Source organism: Patiria miniata, unplaced genomic scaffold, assembly GCF_015706575.1.
Source record: "Patiria miniata isolate m_02_andy unplaced genomic scaffold, ASM1570657v1 HiC_scaffold_24, whole genome shotgun sequence".
Taxonomy (NCBI): Eukaryota; Metazoa; Echinodermata; class Asteroidea; order Valvatida; family Asterinidae; genus Patiria; species Patiria miniata.
The window spans coordinates 10082688-10104871 of NW_024037063.1; the positions used below are offsets into that span (position 1 = coordinate 10082688).

At 38.7% G+C, this 22184-nt stretch overlaps 1 protein-coding gene across 1 annotated transcript in view; it reads left to right on the plus strand.

Moving 5' to 3' along the window:
• The window catches only part of LOC119732151 (major facilitator superfamily domain-containing protein 4A-like), a 60319-nt gene that overhangs the window by 17578 nt on the left and 20557 nt on the right, over positions 1–22184 (plus strand). The window contains 2 exon segments of the mRNA XM_038205560.1: positions 14233–14428; positions 18852–19100. Coding sequence (XP_038061488.1) covers positions 14233–14428; positions 18852–19100 — 445 coding nt within the window.

Here is a 22184-nt window from a genome sequence, read left to right on the forward strand (position 1 = left end):
TGTAGGATATTATTAATGGCATGGTGATAAAATGTCCTTTTTCTATTATTTCAAACTGCTAATGGCTGTTGTCGGCATTGGACCATGACACATTGTACTATGATTAAATCTCCAGCGTAGAAGCATGCCTTACTGAGTCAGGATGCAAAAGTTCACGACTGACGATTCAATTTTTTAAATTTATCGTAGTATAGCATTTAAAGCCCTCCGGTCTATGTGTTTAATATGGTAATTTCATCAATTTTTTAAAGCCTTGTTGAAAGATCTGTGAGAAAATGGCAGGAGTAGGGATCATTTCACATGTATTCTGGCAAGTCACATTATAACGTGTTATTAAAATTAAGTGGTGGATTTATTGGGGGAGGGGATTATTAGGGGCCGCAAACAAAAAGAAGGAAACTCGTGCAGAACAACCCCAGCAGATGTCTGTTAAAGGGGTACTAGGTCATGAAATCCCTGAAAATTTCATGTTTTGGATTGTTTACTTACATGTATCCTATTTCAAACATCTGGTTGAAAGGAAACAACCTAATGTCTTACCGTTCCCGAGAAAAGACGAAAAAAAGCCTGGTAATTGTTTATATTGGACAGGACGGAGTACGAATACGCTTTTCCTGTCGTTTTCATTTAATGTATATATACACGTTGTGTGTGTGTGTGTGTCAATACGGCACCGTGCTCACGAACAGGTAAAAAAAAATCAAAACTTTTGGGTCCAAAAGCCAAAACATATAGTCAAACAATTATAAATTTCCAAAGATTTTGTTCAACAACTTTACTTCAAGTTTTTCAAAACACCCCTCTTTAGCTATAATATGTCAATCCATCTCACGAAAAGTGGTAAACAATTCCTTGTATGGAGATTTGCGTGCACGATGTGGCGCAGAATGCAGCTGTGCTGGTGTATTTTGAATTAGGACTATAAAAACCGACTCCCTGGTAGTATTGCACATGCCTACGTCTGTACGTGGGGATTGTGAACGATTTGTCCAAATTTCATGTGACACTGGAAAAGTTTTTAAGACCGGCCAGCCGGTCTTTATCAGCCTTTTAAAACCAGCCACATCACGGGCTCTCGACCAATAGGAATGGGTAAACTGTCTTACATGTCAGAACTTTGCTGGTTCCTGCAGATCTGGATCAATACTAAAAAGTCTCATAGTCCATTGTGCAAGTTATGGATTTCTGTTGGGCCGGGGTAATTCAGTATAATGTTTGACTTCTCATAGTGTAAACCCTTTAGAGAGCGTAGCGCCTGGAAGCAGCATGTGCAGAAACAACCATAAGAGCCTGCAAGAGTCTGGCGTTTTTAACTGTCTGGTTTTAAGCAGCACGTTAAAATTTCAAGGTTTTGAAGTTCACAGGTCTGCCAACTCTCATGCATTGAGCGTGAGACTCGCGCATTTCAGGTTATTCTCGGGCTCTCATGCACAACTAAGAAATATAAATAAATAAAATTCAAAAATGTTGTGTAATGGATGATTAGGTGCTCAAAAAATTTGTAAAATTGGTTAGAAATTGCCTCAGATACAATGTATAGCCCCACAGATCATCTAGAATCCAGCGTTGTTAGGGCTTCCTACTTTGCGCTTGCATCAGTTCTGATCAAGCTCCATCGCCAAATTCTTACTCTCTGCTCTTACTCAAAGTTGGCAACCCTGCAGGGTTCAACCATATAGTTCAGGTTACAATCTTTCAGAACAGATGCATGTCTATGTACAGTGTATCTGTTTATGGTTGTCGTTTCTTAGTAAGTAAATAAAATTAAAGTAACAAACTTTGCCCCATTTCATGTAGAAAAAAGGCTCTTGATGCATAGCATTGTACAATATACATGTACTTACATGTACATGTTAGTGTAGTCTCTCTGCTGTGTTACTGGATTTTTTCTTCAACTCTATAATTAATACTTAACTTTGGTATACATTTCCTTATACCAGTACATCATGGCTTATCATACTTTGAGATCTTTTATACTCTTGAATATTGCTTTCCGGTATCCCACCTCAAAGTTTTTTGTTACGGCATGCGATATCTCGGTGTTCCTCAGCACATCTGTTTAGTTCCCAACTGACGAGACCGATCAATACTTGAGGAAAAATATTTGCATTCAGTTGACTCCTAATGTTATCAGTCAACTTTGGTCTCCTTTTCCTTTTTTTGTGTGGGAGAAACAGTTTTATTAGCAGATGTCAGATATTGCATGGGAGGCCAAAGGATTTTGTTTATGGTTAACGTCTGGCATTCGTTGGAAGTCATTTGGTGTTTGCTTTGTGCAAAAAATCCGCTTTGTTCAGCTGCAAGCTCTAATTCTACAGGGTCTGCAGTGTAATGTGATATGGGGAAAATTATACTCATTAAATATTGATAAAGACGACCAGATGCTAAAGTTTTTATTCTTTACAGTTTGTATCAGTTAAGATTAACTCTACAAGATTATACATTCCAGTTCAGTTTAAATCACACTTTTGTTAATTTTAACTTGTGATTTTTAAGCTTTTGTGATCAACTTGATTGTTTTTTCGAAAGAGTTAAAACTAAATCTAGGAGCAAGTTTGGATCTTTTTTAAGGCAGGATGGTTGGATTGCTCTAGTCGACAATGTGGAATCGAATGGTTTCATCATTGGTTACTACTGCTTAAGCGAAGTTCGGGCAAGGACCATTAGTCGACCAGTGGTTGATTTGTGACGTACATTACGCCTGCGCACTGATAGCAACCTGTGAACGTCTCTAGTCAAACACTGGTCAAAATGTCGCAAAACTTCTGGATCCTGGCTCTCTGCTTGCGTTATGAATGCTCGCGGCTATTGGTTACCAGCGAAGCAACCAACCCCAGTAGGCTGGTTCCAAATAGTTGACTAGCGTAGTCAACCACCATCGACTAGACAGAGTTCGGGCAAACGTTAGTTAACCATTGGTCAACTATAGTCCTTGCGCGAACTTGGCCCCGGTTGATGCTACTCGAGCCGTACTCGACTCGAGACATTATGACCAGTGGTTTTTCTAATGCTTGAAATTCGTCTCTGCCATCCAGCCCGATCCTGGGCAGCACGAACAGCCTGATCGTGTTTATGGCCGATGCGATGGCGTTAAGGTCGTCTATGATCTGTGAGAGGTAGGTGCAGCGGTAGGGCTCTGATGCTTGGTTTTGTGGGTTCAGAAAGACAGCGAGAGGCACCTCACTTCTCCACAGCTGGTGACCAATAGCCGCATGCATCATAACGCACAGCAGGGAGCCGGGACCCAAAAGTTTTGTGATGGTGTTAGGACCATTGCTTGACTAGAGGCATTCGCACATTGCTATAAGTGCGCATGCATAAGTTAACTTTTAAAAATACTTTGTTTTACTGATTTGTTTTACATGTATACAGTGTTTTTGTACGTGTTTGTGAATTACACACACCCAGAGGGCAGACAAAGGAAGAACAGCAGATTCTTTGTTGTCCTCGAGAGTTCATCTTTTGTTGAAAATGGTCCTCGGTCTTGAGTTTGTGTACTTCTTAGCCTATGGGAGAGTGTAACATTATAGGGACAAAGGGAAAGACAGTGCCTTGTCCTTGAGAATTATGTGAAACAAGACTGTGTGAACATGTAAGTCTTATAAGCAAACAACTGCACTCAAGGATGTGTCTGTCAACCAAATTGTATTACAAGTCAAGGGAATGACTTATTGAACTTTTCATTCAATCTCCCCACTAGCCTGAAGCTCCAGCGAGTGAATCAAATTTCTCATTAATACAGTTTACACGATCTCTTTCTAGCTATCTTCTTTCTCCCCGAGTCTGAGTCAATACCCGGCAACGTCTCATACCGTCTCCTTTGGAATTAAGATTCAGTGAATTCTCAAAATCGCGCGAATTTGTGAAGCAAAATTGTAAGATGACTTCTACAAAATCCCGAGGGAAATGTTGGGAAAGAAATACAAGACATCTTCCCTGTCAGTCGACATTGACTTCTGGAAAACAGGCCCCTTCCCCATTTTGATTTCATCAATTCTGTTGAAGGAGTTAATCTTTGTCACTGTCAAAAAAAAAATTAAAAAGATAAAATATCGCGGGGTCCCGAAGTGGTTTGGGCTCACTGACCTGAGGTGGTTGTTTCTGATTACCCGAGAGATCCATTAAATAATTTCAAATGGTATCTTCTTTTTTAGTCCCACGGTCATTTTCTTGTTGAATTCTTACAGATGAACTTAGTCTGGGCATGCATCCTGCAGAATGTATTCATGTACAAAAATATTTTCTGTGGTTACATGTAGCATCCCCATGGAATTTGTCCCTGCATGGTTTTGCGTTATTCTGATTGATTTGGGACTTCACTGTCGGGCAGGCCAAGCCAAGCCACTATGAGACCTGACTTATCAATTTATCAAGTAAAGTTTCAGGAAGCTTTGTACAATGCATCAAAATTCCCAGGGAGTTGCGGCAAATTCCACGCGATGGTCATGTGTGCATCTACATGTATATTTAATTCTGCATTTTAAAAATCCCTCTTTTTTTTGTGCAGTTGCCATGGTTGCAGACGAACAGCAGACAAAAACCTGCAAAAGAGAAATGAAAGAGATGATCAAGTAATTGTTATTAATGGTGCTCTTCTAGGTTACAGTTTTGATTAAATGAAAATATAGCTCATTTATTTGTACAAGGCTTTGCCTCGCCTGCTTTGCAGGGGTTGTGGCTTCGCCGCCTGTCGTCTTCTGTGTGGGTGAGTCACCTGCATCTCGGGTGATCATCCGCTTTGCGAGCGAGCAACCCATAAACATCTTGTCACACACATACACACATACAGTCCTGAAATTTGTATTCTTGTGGAGACATTTCTTTGTTCTCGTGTAGTAAAGTTTTCGAGTTTGAAAGTGAAGTTTGAAAATGCTCTTATTTTAACCATGCAGAATTAATTTCCTTGGCTGAAATTTGAACTTAATATCCCTTTTCTAAAACTTTTCCAAAACTTTTCCATTTGCGACGGATCAACCCACCTTGGAAACTCCTAGTTTTTGAGTAAAATCCATATATCTATTTTGTGAAAACCTTGTGGAGACGTATTCATCTATAGAAATTGCCCTGTGGAGACGTATACAATCTTTTGTTCCCTATTGTGTGCATGTCTCCAGAGGGCACGGTATATCAGATCATGTACATGTACCTTACAGTGTGTGGACATTCCTTTGTCTTCGTGTAGTTAACCCGTTCACGCCGGGATTATTTTGACAAGAACGGAATGAGGCGCGGGATTACTTTTCACTCGACCTCAAGCCAGGTGGGTTGAAGCCATCACCCTCGGCCAGCACACTCATATTTCCTGAGTTTCTTGTCTTGAGCATTTTTTTGAATTGTGTGCTCTTGTGCATCGTTAAAAGAAGCTGTCTTTTTCAAACAGTGGTTTTTCAACGAAATGAAAAATGTTACTGATCAAACCAAGGAAACAATCTATTACCAAATAGCCGAATAACCAAATAATTGCCATTCCTTTATCAAATAACCGTATTTCCAAATTATTGTCACAAACCCAGTGGACCCATCTTCACTTTGAGACTTTTTGTGATGCATGACATTGGTGTCATCACTTTCTCAAGACACGATCACCTGTGCCGATCAAAACACCTGATAGATGCTCATCCAATCCGCATGATTACATCCATCTATTCCCACCTCGCGGCAACCTTGATTAATTCTTGAATAATGCAAAGCTGATTTTGCAGTGTCTGATTTCCTCCCCGAGCTGGCCAGTCATTAGATCTCCGACTGACCTTTTCTTAACAAAACTTTCCGGAGTTATACGGTGTTGAACAATTGACTCTTGCATGAAATGAATTTGAAGCAATTGCATCAAGCGTAGCTTTAATCTAAATTTAAAGGTCTGCGGACACTCACAAAAAAGGGACAGTTTTCTATAATCGCTTTGTACTGCCCTTCTGTTATGGTTGTTAACCCTTTCCTTCCCATGGGCGACTTTTGTCGACAAGAAGTACCCCCCTGCTGGTTCCCATGGGCGACTTTAGTCCACCAGGAAACCACACACAAAACACCCTCAGCACAGATATATTCACTACTTTTCAGAAAGGCAGCATGTTGTTATGTTTGGCCGCCCATACATCAACTATATACCAGCTGAAAGAGTGTTTTCGGATCTTTCTAATGGTGTGGTTTATTTATAGTGTTACCATTACAAAAAAATGAGAAAAGTGCTTCAGAAGTATCCACACACAATTTGAGGTATGGAGTGCCATTGGGTCATGTGGTGAAATGGCTTGCAGTTTGATAATTGGGACCAGATGAACAAAAAGGCATAACTTTCTTATATTTGCACGTATGGACTTCATTTTTACATCACATAAAAGAGTAAGGTTCAAGGAACAAACTTTACACACAACACCTATGATTTTAATCACTCCTTGGCAGTGAAAATCTGGGTTGAAAAAAGTGAGTTTTCAACTCGTGCTCATTTTTTTCACGCTCTAGTGATTTCCGCATGACTGAGCAAACAATTTGGTCCTGGGGAGAGCCAAGTCAATAAACAATGTGGGCATGAAAGGGTTAATGATTTCTTTGCTTCAAGCATAAACTTAAGCTTTTAAAAAATGCTATGGGTCATTATACATCAACATGTGTAGAATAGACTTACATGTTGTGTGTCACACTGACACATATCAATCATTTCATCACATGCCCGCGCAGAGTCCTAACCGCGTTCTTGTCTAAACGCCAAGGCGCGGCGTTTGTTTTGTGCATGTTCAAAACGAACGTGGCAGTTTGGCGTTCAGCGAAGTCCTTAGAGTTCCTCCGAAGTCCTCAACTAGTATCAATGAGTCCTCACGCCGTCATCTGCGTTCCCACCGCGTTTTAGTAAATTTTCTTGGTCCATGCGTGGACGTGACAGTGTGACAGGGCCTTAACCGTATTCATTTTGAAAAGGACTTATCGTTTGTGAGACAAATTTTGTTCAGTCATGGCCAGTACTTCTGAAACCTTAATTGGTTGTCATATTTACCTTTTGCCATTTGTGTATCATGCATTTCCAGACAGTTCTTTGTGTGCAAGGTGATCAGACAATGATCATTAATTATAACTGCAAAGTTGCTGGTATGGTTTTTCCTACAAATTTGACAATTCAGTTGGTTTGACGGATCACTGAATTTTTTAGGGATCATGGTTGTGATCGATCAGTGACTCGATCATTCTAATGGTTTTTTTCCCCACCTTTTTAAAACACTCTGGAAGGTCAGTTTTCCCCCTCCCAAAAAAAATTAAACAAAAAAAATACAATTATTTTAAAAATAGAAAATTTAACTACCTACATTTTGTACAGAGCCAAAATGTTTATATTTGTATTTTCATTCAAAGATAAAACACGTACATCTGTGAAATAACATAAAATATAGGAACAAGTGTGATGTTATTTTTTTTTTTATAAAAGTATTACTGGGCTTTTAAAAATATTTTGAATACACTCAGTACAGGTACCGTACCTGTAAACTTTAGGTTTATGTAATGTACATGTACATGTAGGCCTATATACACTATACAATTGAAGAGTTGGTATTCAGGCCAGTGCTGTCATTTAAGAAAAGAAAGAGAATCTCAGAATGTACAGGTTTTTTTTAAAAGATGCACCTTTATTTTACGTAGAATCGGGTCATTTTTTTTTAGAATCTCCAATTTCATCAAAAGCAGATGTCAGCTGCGCCAATATAATAAAGAAACCTGTTCCCCCTACTTTCCCACCCACCCTGTCCCTGGATACATTCCCCCTCCTTTGTCCTCTCGAGGAGACTAGTATCGCTAGCTCTCATCTCTGTGATAGATGCGGTGTATTTATCTTACTTCTTCACGTTCTCTTTCGCCTTTGCAGTCCTCGCGTTTGACACAGACTGTTTAGGTCGCTAGGGAGACCGCCAATAACGCGCCAGAAATGATCCTTCAGGCGCAGCTGACATCCCAGTCGCTCCCAGGGCACCGTTCATCTTTCTATCATCTTCAATTTCTTGTTTCTTGTTCCGGAGTTTTTTCCCCCCTGTCAGCATTCTCTCTGAGCCCGATGTTAGCTAGTGAGTTCTCCCTTGCCATAACGACGGGGAAAAAATTGGAGGCATGGGGATTTGGAGGCTGTATTAACCTAATTAAATGGTAATACGCCGTAAGTATAGGCTGGGCTTTGTTTGTCATTGGTGGCTTGCGGCAGTACATTGGGCAGAGGATTTGAGCGTTAGGCTGTGTTTTAAGGGGAAAGACAAATCGGTTTGCCCAGATTGTTGACGTGCGTATTAGGGCTGTCTTGAATATATACTGAATATGCCGAATATTAGAATATTTTATCATGAACCTAATATTCAAATAACTCATTACTGGTTCGAATGTTCGAGAGAAGAAAAAAAAGTGTGCATGTACAATTTGTACACACATGACTGTAATGTTATTTTTAATGAAAAGTTGTGGAGTTTTATTGTCAGATTCCACTTTTTTTGTCGATGGCAGTTCATTGTTCCTGTCCTTTTAGCAGGTTTAAAGCCCATGACCAGATGACAGTTAAAAAATACTTACTTAAAACATTTAGCATGCAAATGATTTTAACTGGCGCACTGTGCATGCAACTTTTGACCGGTGTGGCACGCACGCAGTTGCAGCAGACGCAAGCATAGAGCAAGTAAAACTTCATTGGCCAGGTTATTTGAATATTTGAATATTCAGTCAAAGGCAGTTTTCAATCATCATCATCATCATCATTAGCCTAATTCAATCCACTGCTGGATGAAGGCCTCTCCACTAACTTTCCATGCTTTTCGGTCCCTTGCCAGTTGTTTCCATTTCTTCCCTATGAAATCAGAGATTTCATCTCGCCATCTCTTAGGCTGTCTTCCTCTTCGCCTCTTCAGTGATAATGGCGTCCAATCCGTTACTTTCAGGGTCCAACTGTGGTTGTCTCTTCTCATGACATGTCCTGCCCAACTCCACTTTTTCTTTTTGATCTCAACTATTATGTCTTGCACCCCTGTCTTTCTTCTAAGATCTTCGTTCCTTATTCTTTCTCTCTTTGTGACCCCAATCATTAGCCTTTCCATTGCCCGTACAGTGACTCGCAATTTTTGCTCTGATTTCTTTGAAGGTACCCAAGTCTCAGCGCCATATGTTAGAATCATCAAATACTAAATGATTCGAAATGGACGGCCCTATTGTGTATGGATGTGTAGTGTGTGTATACAGTCGAATCTCGTTAGTACAAACTCTGTTAATACAAAATTCTGCTTATAACAAACATAAAGTCTTAGTCCCGACTGTGCATTGATGTGCACAATGAATGGGACTGATGTTCCTCTTAATACAAAATTCTGATATAACAAACAATTTGGCTAGGTCCGAACGAGTTTGTATTCACGAGACTCGACTGTATAAAGTCACTGTAAGAAACAATTTACAAAAATAAAAAGGCCGGAAAAAATATGCTTTGAGTTCTAAAGATGCTCACTAATATATAAAATGAAACTACCAACTACTGTGTATCTCTGTCAGACAGCCATCAGAATTAATGCACATTTGCATACACCATATGTGACCGATCAATACCAGAAATGATGTTGATAACCAAAGCAAACAAAGCAACAAACAGTAAAGATAACTCAGATAGACGAATATAACTTGCCTGTCGATATGCACTGGGGCCCTGGACCCTTTTGGAATAATTGATAAATGTATAATACTTATGTAAATGAATGCAGAGAAATCTTTTTTGTCTATCTTTTTAAATTGATTAAAAAGCTTTGGTTACTGTTGTAAAGAGAACATTGAATATGCACAGACTCCATTTGATTTAAAGACATAGTCCATCATTTGTAATTTGTGCATTTTGTTCGTTCGAAGCAACAAAAGTGTTCAAAATCTAATGAAGGATACTGAACAACTAACCTGATGAAGTTTCAGCTCAGCTTTAGCTGTATATTCCGAGAAAAACAGCATTCTAGGATCTCAATTTCAAATCAAAAGTTGCCAAATCATGTTTTGAATTGTTTTGAATTGCAACTTAACGCGATGTCGCGCACTGATCCGACGAATTATAGCAACCGCGCGGACCTGTGCGTCATGCCAATGCTTGCCTGCACTGCGCCGAATAACATGAATAACAAAACGAACTACTAATTTAAATTTTCCTACGGTGCTTCTTAAGACGCACCGTTGGAAATGCCTTCTTTCATTGATTTCTTCAAAATGAGAGCTTGCCAGAAAGAATAATTTCACAGGGAGTTTAGTCCCCTTACTATCTTTCAACCAGTATGTTTTTCAACAATAGTTACGCCAGTTACTTTTTTGGATAGCTGCAAATGATGGACTCCGGCTTTAAAGGGAATATACATCATTTGCTTTTGCTGTAATTTTCAGAAATGGATGGAATTGGGGGGTTGGAAATATATAGCAAATATAGTTACACTGACTTTTTTGAGGTTTTGGGTTCGAAAATGCTATAAAAACCAAGAAAAACAATCATTTTCCTGTAGTCTGGTTCCCCGACTCCATTTAAGAAGAAACAGAGCAGTTTACATATATTGGGGAATTGTTAGGTCAGGGAACCAGTCTAGCTGGCTTGTACCCGTTCATAGGTGTGTAATCGATTGCAAACAAGTGCAATGGTCAACTGGGGCCAGTATTTGAAAAAAAACCAGTTTTTTTCAACGCTGATCGGCCGATCAGCATTGGAAATTGATACAAAAATACCACTTTTCTTGAAAATGACAGTATACCAGGTGCCATGATTTTACAGGATGCTTTACACTGTCATTCACTAACAGTCCAGCAAGGTATTTCAAAATGATTTGGTAGTTTTATTTTTTGATGTTTGCAAATGTTGTATTTTCCCTTTAATGTCTTTCACTGGATTTTTAAGTGGTTTTCAAAACCTTCATTCTGCACTTTTTCAATCCATTAGGCTTTGTCTCCATTTAACAGCTGTCTTGCAAATTGAAACTTCCATGAAAAAAACATTTAGTTAACCACTCCATGACAACACTTCTTGCTACCCCATAATCGTACACATATATTGTAGTCAGGATACAATACGTAAACATTTCACGATTTGTGTCGTGAACTTTTAAGCTATGACAGCTGTTGTGATTCTGATGTTTGCAGTGCCACAGCACTGCCACAGTTCCACTTTGTGTTCTCAACTTTCATTTTGGATGTACATTTTTAAATGTTTAAACTTTTGTTCACGATCACAATATGTGTTGTTTAGTGTCTACATTTTCCAGCATGTGTTAACTGTCTGAAATAGTACGTCTTTGGTTTTCGAGTTTTAATCAAGGCCAAAGAATCGCGTACTAGTTTTCCTATCACGTTGCCAGAGCACGGCATTTTATCGCAACACTCAGTACATGTGTATATCTTTACTGCATGGTGACTGTTTTAGCCAATTTTCGGCTAACTTTGACAGATTTTTTGTTAAAAATTGAGTTTGACAGAAAATTTGACAGAATGGATTTTTTGGGCAGATTTCTGGCAGAATTCTGTAAAAGTGGTTATTTGACAGAAAAACATTACAAATTTGAAAAAAATGGTACATTTCGCTTAAAAAAGCTTCTATCTTTCAAACAAACCCTTGCATAAATGGGACAGGTTGCCTGGTCTAGGTGCTGAGGTTCACTTGGAACCGGACTTTGTCGTGACGCAACCGCAATTTTCCCTGAAATTTACGCAATTTCATAACATCTTTATGTGACTATAGATTGTTTATAATGTAATTCTTGGGAATTTGGCAGATTTTTGCTAAATCTGACAGATTTTTGAAGTGCATTTAGCAGAATTTGGCCATGACCTTATGGTCACCCTGCTTTACTCGGTCATTCTATAAATTAGGGGTACAAAAGTGTGACATCTTTTGTGTTCTGTACTACACCTGGAGTGTAAACATCAAAAACAGAAGATTGAGCTGGCTCGGTCATCTACTGCGGCTGCCACAAGACGCACCAGCAAAGATTGCTCATGACGAAATACAAAGAAAAGTGAAAAGACCGGCAGGGGGGAAGAAACGAACATGGTTAGACACAATTAACAATGACCTCAAACCCCATGGCAGCATAGACCTGAACAAGGAGACCAATGACAGAGCTGGCTGGAGACAACAGATCAGACGCGCAATATTTAATTAGAAAACAAGTGCGCAACAGACGACGACTACACCTGACATGTGTATTTTGCGATTATCATTAAAATTGACTTCTAACTATTTTCGTATTTGTTTAGCAGTACTTTGCTTTACATGCATTTTGTAACCACTCTTGGAGATGGAAGGCGTTATAGGCCTAAGGATTGTGTCCTGAATTTACAAAATCATATTTGTGAGGGGTTCTGGCAAAATGAGACAGAACTGAGCAGAGGTCAAATGAGGCTCTTGGAAAGAGAACAAAAACTCTCCTTACAATACTGTTTGTTGCATTTCAAATGGATATTCAGTTGACAAGTTATTGCTTTTTAAAATTCGCATTCATCAACATAAATAAATATATCAATTCCTTCCATAGTGAAAACGCTCCTCTCAAAACTGCTATGCCTGCACTCATCTTTGGCCTTGAGCATTGTGTAAACACAATGTCCCCCACACCCCCATATACATGTACACACAGGAGCGCGGAAGTGGCCCATTGCATTGTGCATAGTTGTCCATGGATAAAAGAGCTTACTTTATTGGATGGATATTCTTTGTCTCATTTTGGACCGGGGTTAACATTGCCCAATCATGATGAATTTTACATTGACAGTGAGCTCATGAATCACCAAGTCTACTGTGCGATTAACAAAGTCAAAGGAGGGCGCTAGCGGAAATAATGGCGAGTTGAAGATGGTCAGTGCAGCATAAACTCGGCGAAAAAGCGACTTTACACACACATTTGAACCAAAAACTGGGGAGAGCCGTGAAGTTTATCCCAAAAATGACGGAGTTTAATCGGCTTCTTTTCTAATATAAATCACATTAACTGGAAGCATATAATATAGTCTTCGTAATACTCGATTAACGATGAAAACTTTGACCGCATTTTCTAGTTATGACATAAAAACTGAAAATACCCCGCTGATTCCATGTATTGTTCCAATGGGGGATGTTCGAGCGGTCGTGTGGTGCATTGAAAAGGAGCGAAAAGGAATTGATATGCAACTGAATTGAATGTCTTAAAAGTGAAGTACTGAGAAAAAGGCTTTTATTAAATCGTGAAAATGAAAGATTGCAAATTGGTTTTCCTTAAAAACACTTTTAGACCACAATTTGTATACTATTTCTTTAAATTTTGTGTAGCAGACATACAGTATCAAGGATTACAAATATCAATATATCTGAAAATCGGGGAAAAAAATCACCTCATTCGTTTTTTTTCTTTGTTGTATTTTTTTCACTGCGGCCTGTACCCAATTCCATCTCATTTTGCCTGAACGCCTCGCACATCAGACACATCAGATGTAATGAGGATATAAACAAATTTGAACTCAAAATTTATAGAATGATCCTTCTCCCCTCCTTTGAAAAACAAGTGTTCTAGACATAATGAACAGTTTCGGACATTTGCTCATCGCAACACTTCGTGTTACACGCTCAGTATGTGTGCGCGTGCGTTGTTGAGGGACCAAAACAGGCATATCTTTAAAACTTGGAAACGTACAAATCTGGGGTGATCAGAACATGAAAGAAGACATCTTCAGCTTTCTAAAGGGATGAAATTTGTCATTGACAGTGCTCGGCCAATAAAGACAATTTTAGTTTGAAAAACACATCCACGCTTTGCGCTCCTATTCAATAGTGCACATCTAGTTTTTTAGCATGCATGTCCAAGTGTTTTTTACCACAGCGTCAAAACGAAAAGGTCAGCAACCTTGGGATGTCGTCATTTGTAAAGTTGATGAAATTCTCTAAACGCTGATATAAGAAGCATGCTAATTGGACAATAAATTCCGACGACCATTTTGGCTTGAAAAAAATATAGTCAGTCAGTGTTTTGATTAGTTAGCCCACGGTTAGCCACCCACACACGTGCGCGCGTGTATTATATACATTGTATATAAATGTGCGCGCCTGTTGTGTAATGTATGTTCTGTAGTGTGTGTATGCAGCGCACCACGTACTTGAGCTTATGTTCGTTTGCCTACATGTGTATATCAACTTTTCATTATGAGTCCACAGTTCATGGTGCCCTTGCTTTCAGTGAAGCTTCAGCTGACCGAGTATTCTGTTCTCGTCCTCCATTTTTCTCGCCTCAGGTTTAGCCCAGACCCCCTCCTCTTCCTATCCACCATCATGATATCGGCAAACATCGCCCTCATCCCACTGTGCAATCACCTGTACCTACTCATCATGGACATGGCCATCATGGGCATCTTCATGGGAATCATCGACACTGTCGCAAACGTCTCGCTTCTCAAGATCTACGGCAAGTTGGTGTCGCCCTTCCTTCAGGTAAGTCTTTCTTTGCGATTTCATGTGTGGAATGCTTGCTTTCATTGTTCTAGAAGTGAGGAGTTGATTTCCAAAACGCAATAAAGGCCGTTTTGTTAATTTATAGAATATACTTTCTCCTGGTTGTCCAAAGTCAGTTTCAACAGCTGTAATAGGAAGAGTTTGTTTTCAAAACAGGATATGTACTCTAACTGTGTTCCCTTTTAGAAGCCTGCTCTCTCCTGGCCGCCCAAAAGCAATTTCGAATACAATAAAGTGAGAAATGAAGTTTAAAAACAGCTGTTATACTGTTTTTATTCTTTATATCTGTGCATAATTTCCACCTTTTTCAAATGGATATGTAGCATTTTGGAAATAAACTATTCCTACACAGTTCAACAAACTCTTCATTTGTTCAACAAAATTTAAGAATACAATAAATCGAAAAGGGAGCTTTAGAAACAGCTGTTATATCATTTTTATTCCGTAATGTTTCATAGCCGTGCAAATTTTTCACTTTTTTCAAATAGAAATATCGCATTTTGGAAATACACTCTTCAAAAATTATGTATTTTCATTGGTCTAGAAGTGTCAAGCGTAAAAAAAAATCTGTGATTTCATTGTTTAGAAAGATCATACACATGTTAAAAACCTCATGTGTAACCTCATTGTCTATAGGAGGAGTGCTTTGAGGAAATACTGTAAATTTCATTGGTCTAGAGGGATCACATGTAAAAAATACTATAATTTTATTGGTTTTAAAGGATCACTTGTAAAAACTATTGTAATTCCATTCATCTTTAAGAATCATGTGTGTAAAAAAAATGCTGGAATTTCATTGGTCTTGAGTGACTATGTGTAATTTAAAAAAACAAATAATGTTATTGGTCTAGAGGAGCTGTGTGTCAGTTACCTTAAATTTCTTAAAATGTTATGATTTACATACATTTTCTATTTTTCTTCCATTTTGAAGAGTATTTTTTCCCACTTACTGACATGTCCCGGTTTTGCTCATAACATACTTCAGTAATTCAGTAATATATTAATAATGGACCAAGTGCAATACTATGAACCTATTATTCATAATTTGATGAACCTTGAGGTTATTGGAACTTATGAAGAGTTTTTCCCCATTTTCTGAAACATCCCGGTTTTGCTCATATCAACGATGTTTTCACGAAGTGACCAAAACCTTCAAATTTTCGATTTTGAGTTTTGCCGGCCAATTTATTGCATGTGACAAAAAGAAGAATTTGGCCGAGTTTCAAAGCGAAATATTGTTTACTTTTGTGATTATCGTAAACAAACATTTGACAAAATACCTGAAATCTGTGTTTTTCTGTTTTCACGAATTGACAAAAACTTACCTCGTTAGCAGGGCCAGAGGAATAATGCATTTCTCTACACACGCGTTAGGATGGGAGTGGATGCGCGCGCCGTGAACGATGTCGATAAAGAACAGATGCGCGCGCGCTGCATTGACGTCAGACGCACAAATGTAACAATTTCTTAGAACGTTTTAGTTTTCACGAAGTGACGAAGAGTGTGTACAACTTAATAGGACAAAAAAGTGATGCCTTTGTGTTTTGCTGTTTTCACGAACTGATAAAAATTTTAATTGGTCTTTATTAATGAATTACAGTTTAATTAAGAGAGACTTCTGATAAATAACTTTGAATCAGCAAAGAACAAAGCATACGTTACTTGACAATGCAACAATTTCCTGAATCCATAACTAGAAACTAGTCGAAAAGGTGTTTTGAAAAAATGATTAACTTCAAAGGCGATTATCTCGGAATGACCTTTTTGCATGATATTAAGGATTTTGTCACTTCGTGAAAACACCGTCGATTTAGACTTTATAAAAAAAACCCATAATTTTAGCAGGTTGTTAATGTACCAAGTGCAATATTAACCTTTTATTCATAATTCGATCAACCCTGAAGTTATGGAAATGAGAGCATGTGGTAAACATATTTTTAGCCAGGGGGAAAAACAAAAAGAAAATCATGACATCAGGTGGTAATGATATCGATGCTCTGGCAATGGTGCGTTAAATCCTGCATCCGGCACATGCCATCTGATGACTCCGATAAATTGGAAGCGTAGGCTTAGCGCAAACAAGACGGTTATCTTTCGGTCGGATCTCTCATCCACTCCTGGATTATTTCCAATTTACGTCATTTGGATGATGACATTATATTTTTATTCCTGTGTTTTCCTGTCTGTTTGCTTTTGTCCCGCTTTCAACTGGAAGGTCAATTATGACGTAATTTCTCGCATCAGAAAACAGAATCTGATAATTTGCTTGCTACATGAAGGTTTGCTTTCATCCGTGGTAGCAACATTTGATCTGCACCCTATTTGCAGTCTCTGACAGTAACATGCATGTTGTGGTTTTTTGGACATATCTGGGCCCGATTTCACGGCGTTGCTTAACAGTTAGCAGAAAAGTTGTGCTTAGCATAGCAGCAAAGTTTGCATTCACGTCGTGGATGTGCTATAACGGTCACACGTGCATGGAGATTGCTATTATTATGTCACTAAGTTAAGCAAATTTTTCCTCTGAAGTAAGCGTGCCTTTTGCTGTGCATATGCTATACGGCCTTCATGAAATAGACAGTGGCTCTGTTAGCAGAAATTTGTGTGCTTAGCAGCGCCGTGAAATTGGTACCAGATATTGGTCTTTATTAATATCAAAAAACTTAAAAAGAATTTGTAGAAAACAAATTCTAGCAATGGGTCACAGTTAGAATAGGTATTTGGTGCCATTCACAATAAAAGAGAAATTGACTAGGTTTTTTTTGTTGTTTCGGGGGGTTTTTTTGAGAAAAAAAAATTAATTGGATAAATTAGATTGAGTATTAAAGACTGAACACTGAATTGTCTGCTCCAAAGTTCTAGATTGATTGACTTGCATGTTTGCTTGTAATTTTACCTTTCACCTAAATTTAAAATCACTCAAAGGTTACGCAGAATCACTTGATAAATGTAGGTTACCTAAATATACATTTTACTGTACCATGGTTAATGACTAGGGCTAATGTCTTCTTCCAATTAGGCCAAAAAAAGTTCTGCTTCTGGTTTCCCTATCTACCCTATTTTGACAGCCCCTACCCTAATTTTTTTGGGGAAAAATGAGGGGAAAAAACCTGTAAACCATGAATTACTACCGTTTACTGTATACACGCAGACACCTCCATATGATCGTACACACACAAAAATTCCGAAAAAAAATTCCCTACCTACCTACCCTTTTTTCAAATGCCATGTAATCGGAAGCAGAACTTCTTTTTTTTTGGCCTTTGTATAATGCATGTAAAATTGTATCTCTGCAAAGTATAGGCCTATCAATGGAGTAACATAAGATGTAAAGTATATGCAATCTGGTAATCGCACAATTTTGGTATGTTTCAAACCTCCTCGGCTGACTTCTGTTTAATAGCAAAGCCATGTCAGACGAGTGGTGTCTATAAAATGTATCGTGTGATGTACATTGTATATAGAGGCATTGGTTACATTTGACTATTGAACATTCATTGAAAGGCAACAGGCCCACATGTATTTTTTTTAAACTTTATTGAGAGGTTATCCATAGTTGTCCTGATTAATTTAGTTAATACATGTAGTACTCAAAAACGAAAGTGGCTCTTTTTGAAAACTTTATCTGAGGTTAAACACAGATTGATCATGCAGAACAGACTGTTCGAAACACCAGGCATTGTGCTACGTAGCATAAACCAATATTCCCTCTCTTTGTGCTGCCTCGACTGCAAATTTCATATCCTAAAAGAGCCAGGTTATTTGTCCACCTTACAATGGGATAAGTTAGCTATATACATGTGTGTTACACATATAGTAGCTAGTATACTATAGTAGGTTTGCGGTAACACCATGTGAATGATACCTCTTTGTGAGTTGTGTGGTTCTCTTCTCAAAGCCACACAATATTATCGCAAACCTCCCATTCATTGATCCTGTCCACCATGCAAACCCTAAATGTTCATATAAATTAGTACATTTGGACTTTTCATGGTCAATGAAAAACCAGTTTTCTGTAAGTTTTGTTGGGAAATTTGACATTTTTGTGCAAACAGTATATCAGATGGCAAAACATCTGCCAGACATCAGCATGTACAAACTCTTAAAGGGCAGTAAGAAAATGATAAATCACACTATATACATGTACGTTGATATTTCTACCCCTTCCTCTTTTTAGGGTTGTATAAGCTGAATTTACTTTTCGGAGAGCAAATCTCACAGCTCCTTTGACAACTTATTCTGAGGCTCAGCCGATTGATCATAAGAACAACAGGGGATTAGTTTTATTGTTGAGTAAAAAAATTCTACGAAATACATACATGTCTTACTGTAAGTTCCGTCACTCACAGTTTCGTCAGGAAAATTATATTTTCTGTTTGATAACCCTGATTCATTCATGCAGGCGCTGCATTTCTGCTACGGCCTGGGGGCCTTCATAAGCCCCATCGTGGCTGAGCCCTTCCTCCTCAACGAAGACTGCTCCCCGTTCATAGACAACAGCACCTCCAGCTCTGACCCGCTGATCCCCATTGTAGAGCGAGACGACGGGAGCCGGGTTACCGAGCAGCCGCCGGTATCCATCGAGACGCTACAAGACGCTCAGGACAACACCAGGGTGCGATACGCCTTCTGGATCATGTCTGCAGTACAGGTAAAGCATGTTACCACAGCCAATTTTGTGAAACATGCCTTCGGCATAACAGCACTTATACTACTTTTTATTGTGTAAGTTGCGCAACATTTTACGGTAAGGCTCTTTGGTAAAAAATAATTAAGGAGGTGCGGAAATAGAGGGCGCTGTTGGAGCTACCGCGGAACATTTTGGAGAAAAAAAAAGGTCGACGCGCATGATTAAAATCGACACGCACGCTGACCAGAGACCGACTTATTTTTTTTTTTGGCCTAATACAAACAATTTGCGCAACTTTGTTTTTGAGGTTAATAAAATGCTATCTTACCCTTGACATTCAATTCTTGGAGTTGCTGCCCGATTCTAAAGAAAGTCTGATCCTCAAAAAAAATCTATTTTCAAAATGGCGGTCTGAGGTGACCCAACAACTATGTTGTTATCAATATGAAATCTTCAATACACAAACAGCCCTCCTAAATTCTGTAATTATCCTTTTTTGAGTTTCCCGTTTCCATCGACAGTCAGACAACTATTTTTTTCAAAATGGCGGGCTAAGGTGATTCAACAACTGTTTTTGTGGCCAAAATAAAATCTTACACAATCAGTCCTCCCATGGTCCTCCTAACATCTTATTATTATTATTATTATTGTTAATCATTTTTGGTAATGAAACCAAGGATTCCTCAAAAGCGCCCTAGGCACTCTAGCTCGCAAGCCTGAAGAAACCTGTGGAGAGAAGACAATGAGAAGAAATTACAGTTTTAGAGGTGGGAGGAAAAGCCCAGAAGAATATTCTGAGGAAAACCCACGGAATCAGGTAGGGACTGAAAACCCAATCCACATATTGGCCCAGGTGGGATTCAAACCTGGGACACAGCGGTGGAAGGCGAGGAAAGTACCGCTACGCCAACCTGACTCCCCAGTGATTATCCGCGAGTCTTAAAGATGATTGAATTAATAAAAAAATTGCACAGCTGCGCCAAGTTTCCTTTGCACAGATGCGAAACAAACGTGAAAGGTAAATCCTACGCATAGCCTAAATTTACGCGCTGTTTGTGAAATTGGCTGCAGGGTTTGTCTTGCAAGAAACCCTCCCGAATCGTCATAAAAATCTAACGGCCTATTTTGTGCTTTGTCTGTATGAAATTCAAATGGCTGGGCTTTAGCTTGTTCATCCTACAAAATCATCCAAATCTTGATAGATTTGAAGGAATTTAAAGGGTTTGGGTTAATCCCCAACCCTCCCCAATCTTTCAAATATATACAGGTGTAGACATGTGTGCAGTTTTCAATCAAAGATATTGTACTTATGATTGATAACTGCTTTTATAGTATTACCGTTCATCCTTGCCATAAATTGTGGGCTTAGACATTTTTTTCAGACATAAATCAGGATTTTGTGCTATCAAAATGGATCCTTTGACATGTTTGAATACCCCAATATTTGTGCTGTGATTATCTAATGACAGAATAACAGATGTTTATGCAGTACTAAAACAAAATTTGTATATATGTTTTTAAAGGGAAGATACAACATTTGCAAACATCAAAAAACAAAGTGATCAAATTATCACGAAATACCTTACTGAATTGTTAGGGATTGGCAGTCTAAAGCATCCTGTAAAATTGTGGCTCCTGGTGTGCTGACATTTTCAAGAAAAACTGTACCGACCAGCGTTGGAAAAAAACTGGCTTTTTCTCAAAAAACTGCTCCTATGATTTTTTTATATTTAGTTATTTCGCATTTTCTTTGCAATAGATTACACACCTGTGAAGGAATACAAACCTGCTAGAGTGATTCTTTGATCTTACAATTCCCCAAAGTCTTTACGTTAGTTTCATCTTAAGTGGGGTCGGGGAACCAGACTACAAGAAAATGATTGTTTTTTTTTGGTTTTTCCAGTATCTACAAGCCCAAAACGTGAAACAAGTCAGTTTAACAATATTTGCTATAACATACTAATCCTCCAAATCCATTTATTTCTGAAAATCGCAGCAAAAGCAAATGTTGTACATTCCCTTTAAATGCATTTATAAACATTTTAGTTATTTTTGGCCTGTCCTTTTTTATTATGAGAAGTTTTAAAGAAGTTTCCATAGGCAAAAACTTGTGTTAAAAGTCTACTGACTCAAGTACTTTCTTATCGGAATTGAATGGTTTTGTAAAAACAGATATTTTTGGGTTGGATGCCCCATACTTCCAGATTGCAATATTCAGATGTTACGTGAGGGTCATTTTGGGTTTATATATGTAAGAGTGTTTGGATTTAGAGGTCTGTTGTACAATGTAGGTGCGTCCGTTGGGTCTGTAGACTGTTGCTGGGTGACGGCCTGGGTGGCATGTGATCATAGCGGATACTGATAAAGAGAAGAATACCACACCAAGCCGTTAACCAAATAATTGATTTGCACTAAAGGATGAAAGCCCTAGTCTGACTGGAATGGTGTGCAGGCAGATATATATTTTTTTGGGGGGGGGGGGGGGGGGGGGGGGGGGCTCTGTTAATGTTTGTTTTAATATGATTGGTTGTTATTGTGGTTTTTTTTATGTTTCACTTCAATTATAAGATGGAATTTTGCGTCGGGGTGATATAAATCAAATTAGGTTTTGCCCTTCACCGACGTTTTAAACACTGTATACTCAGTGTGTTACCTCCCGAGTGAAAGATGGAAATATCACTCGGGTGGGACTGAACCCAAGACCTCCTGTTTTCTAGTGCAGATGTCTTACCACTCGACCACCGAGCTAACGGGATCGGTTGGCTGGTGCGAATCTGATGTACATAGCAGCGGGTACCGCATGAACTATTATAAGATGGAATTTTGCGTCGGGGTGATATAAATCAAAATATTTCGATTCAGTTGGCCACTGACTTACCAGTATCAGTCTTTCTCTCTCATAAGCCAAGTACACGCATGCAACTTTTCCTCATATCCACTGATTTCCTCGTTTTTATTTCTCTGGAATGCCATTACAAATTGAGAAAAAACACTGTACAAAGTCTGGTGTGGTTTGGAATTTCCTCGTTTTTTCTAAATTCCCAGTTGCATGCCTGCAAGTACAGAGCACACTGGTAAAGTACAAATTAAGGTTGATGTACTTCA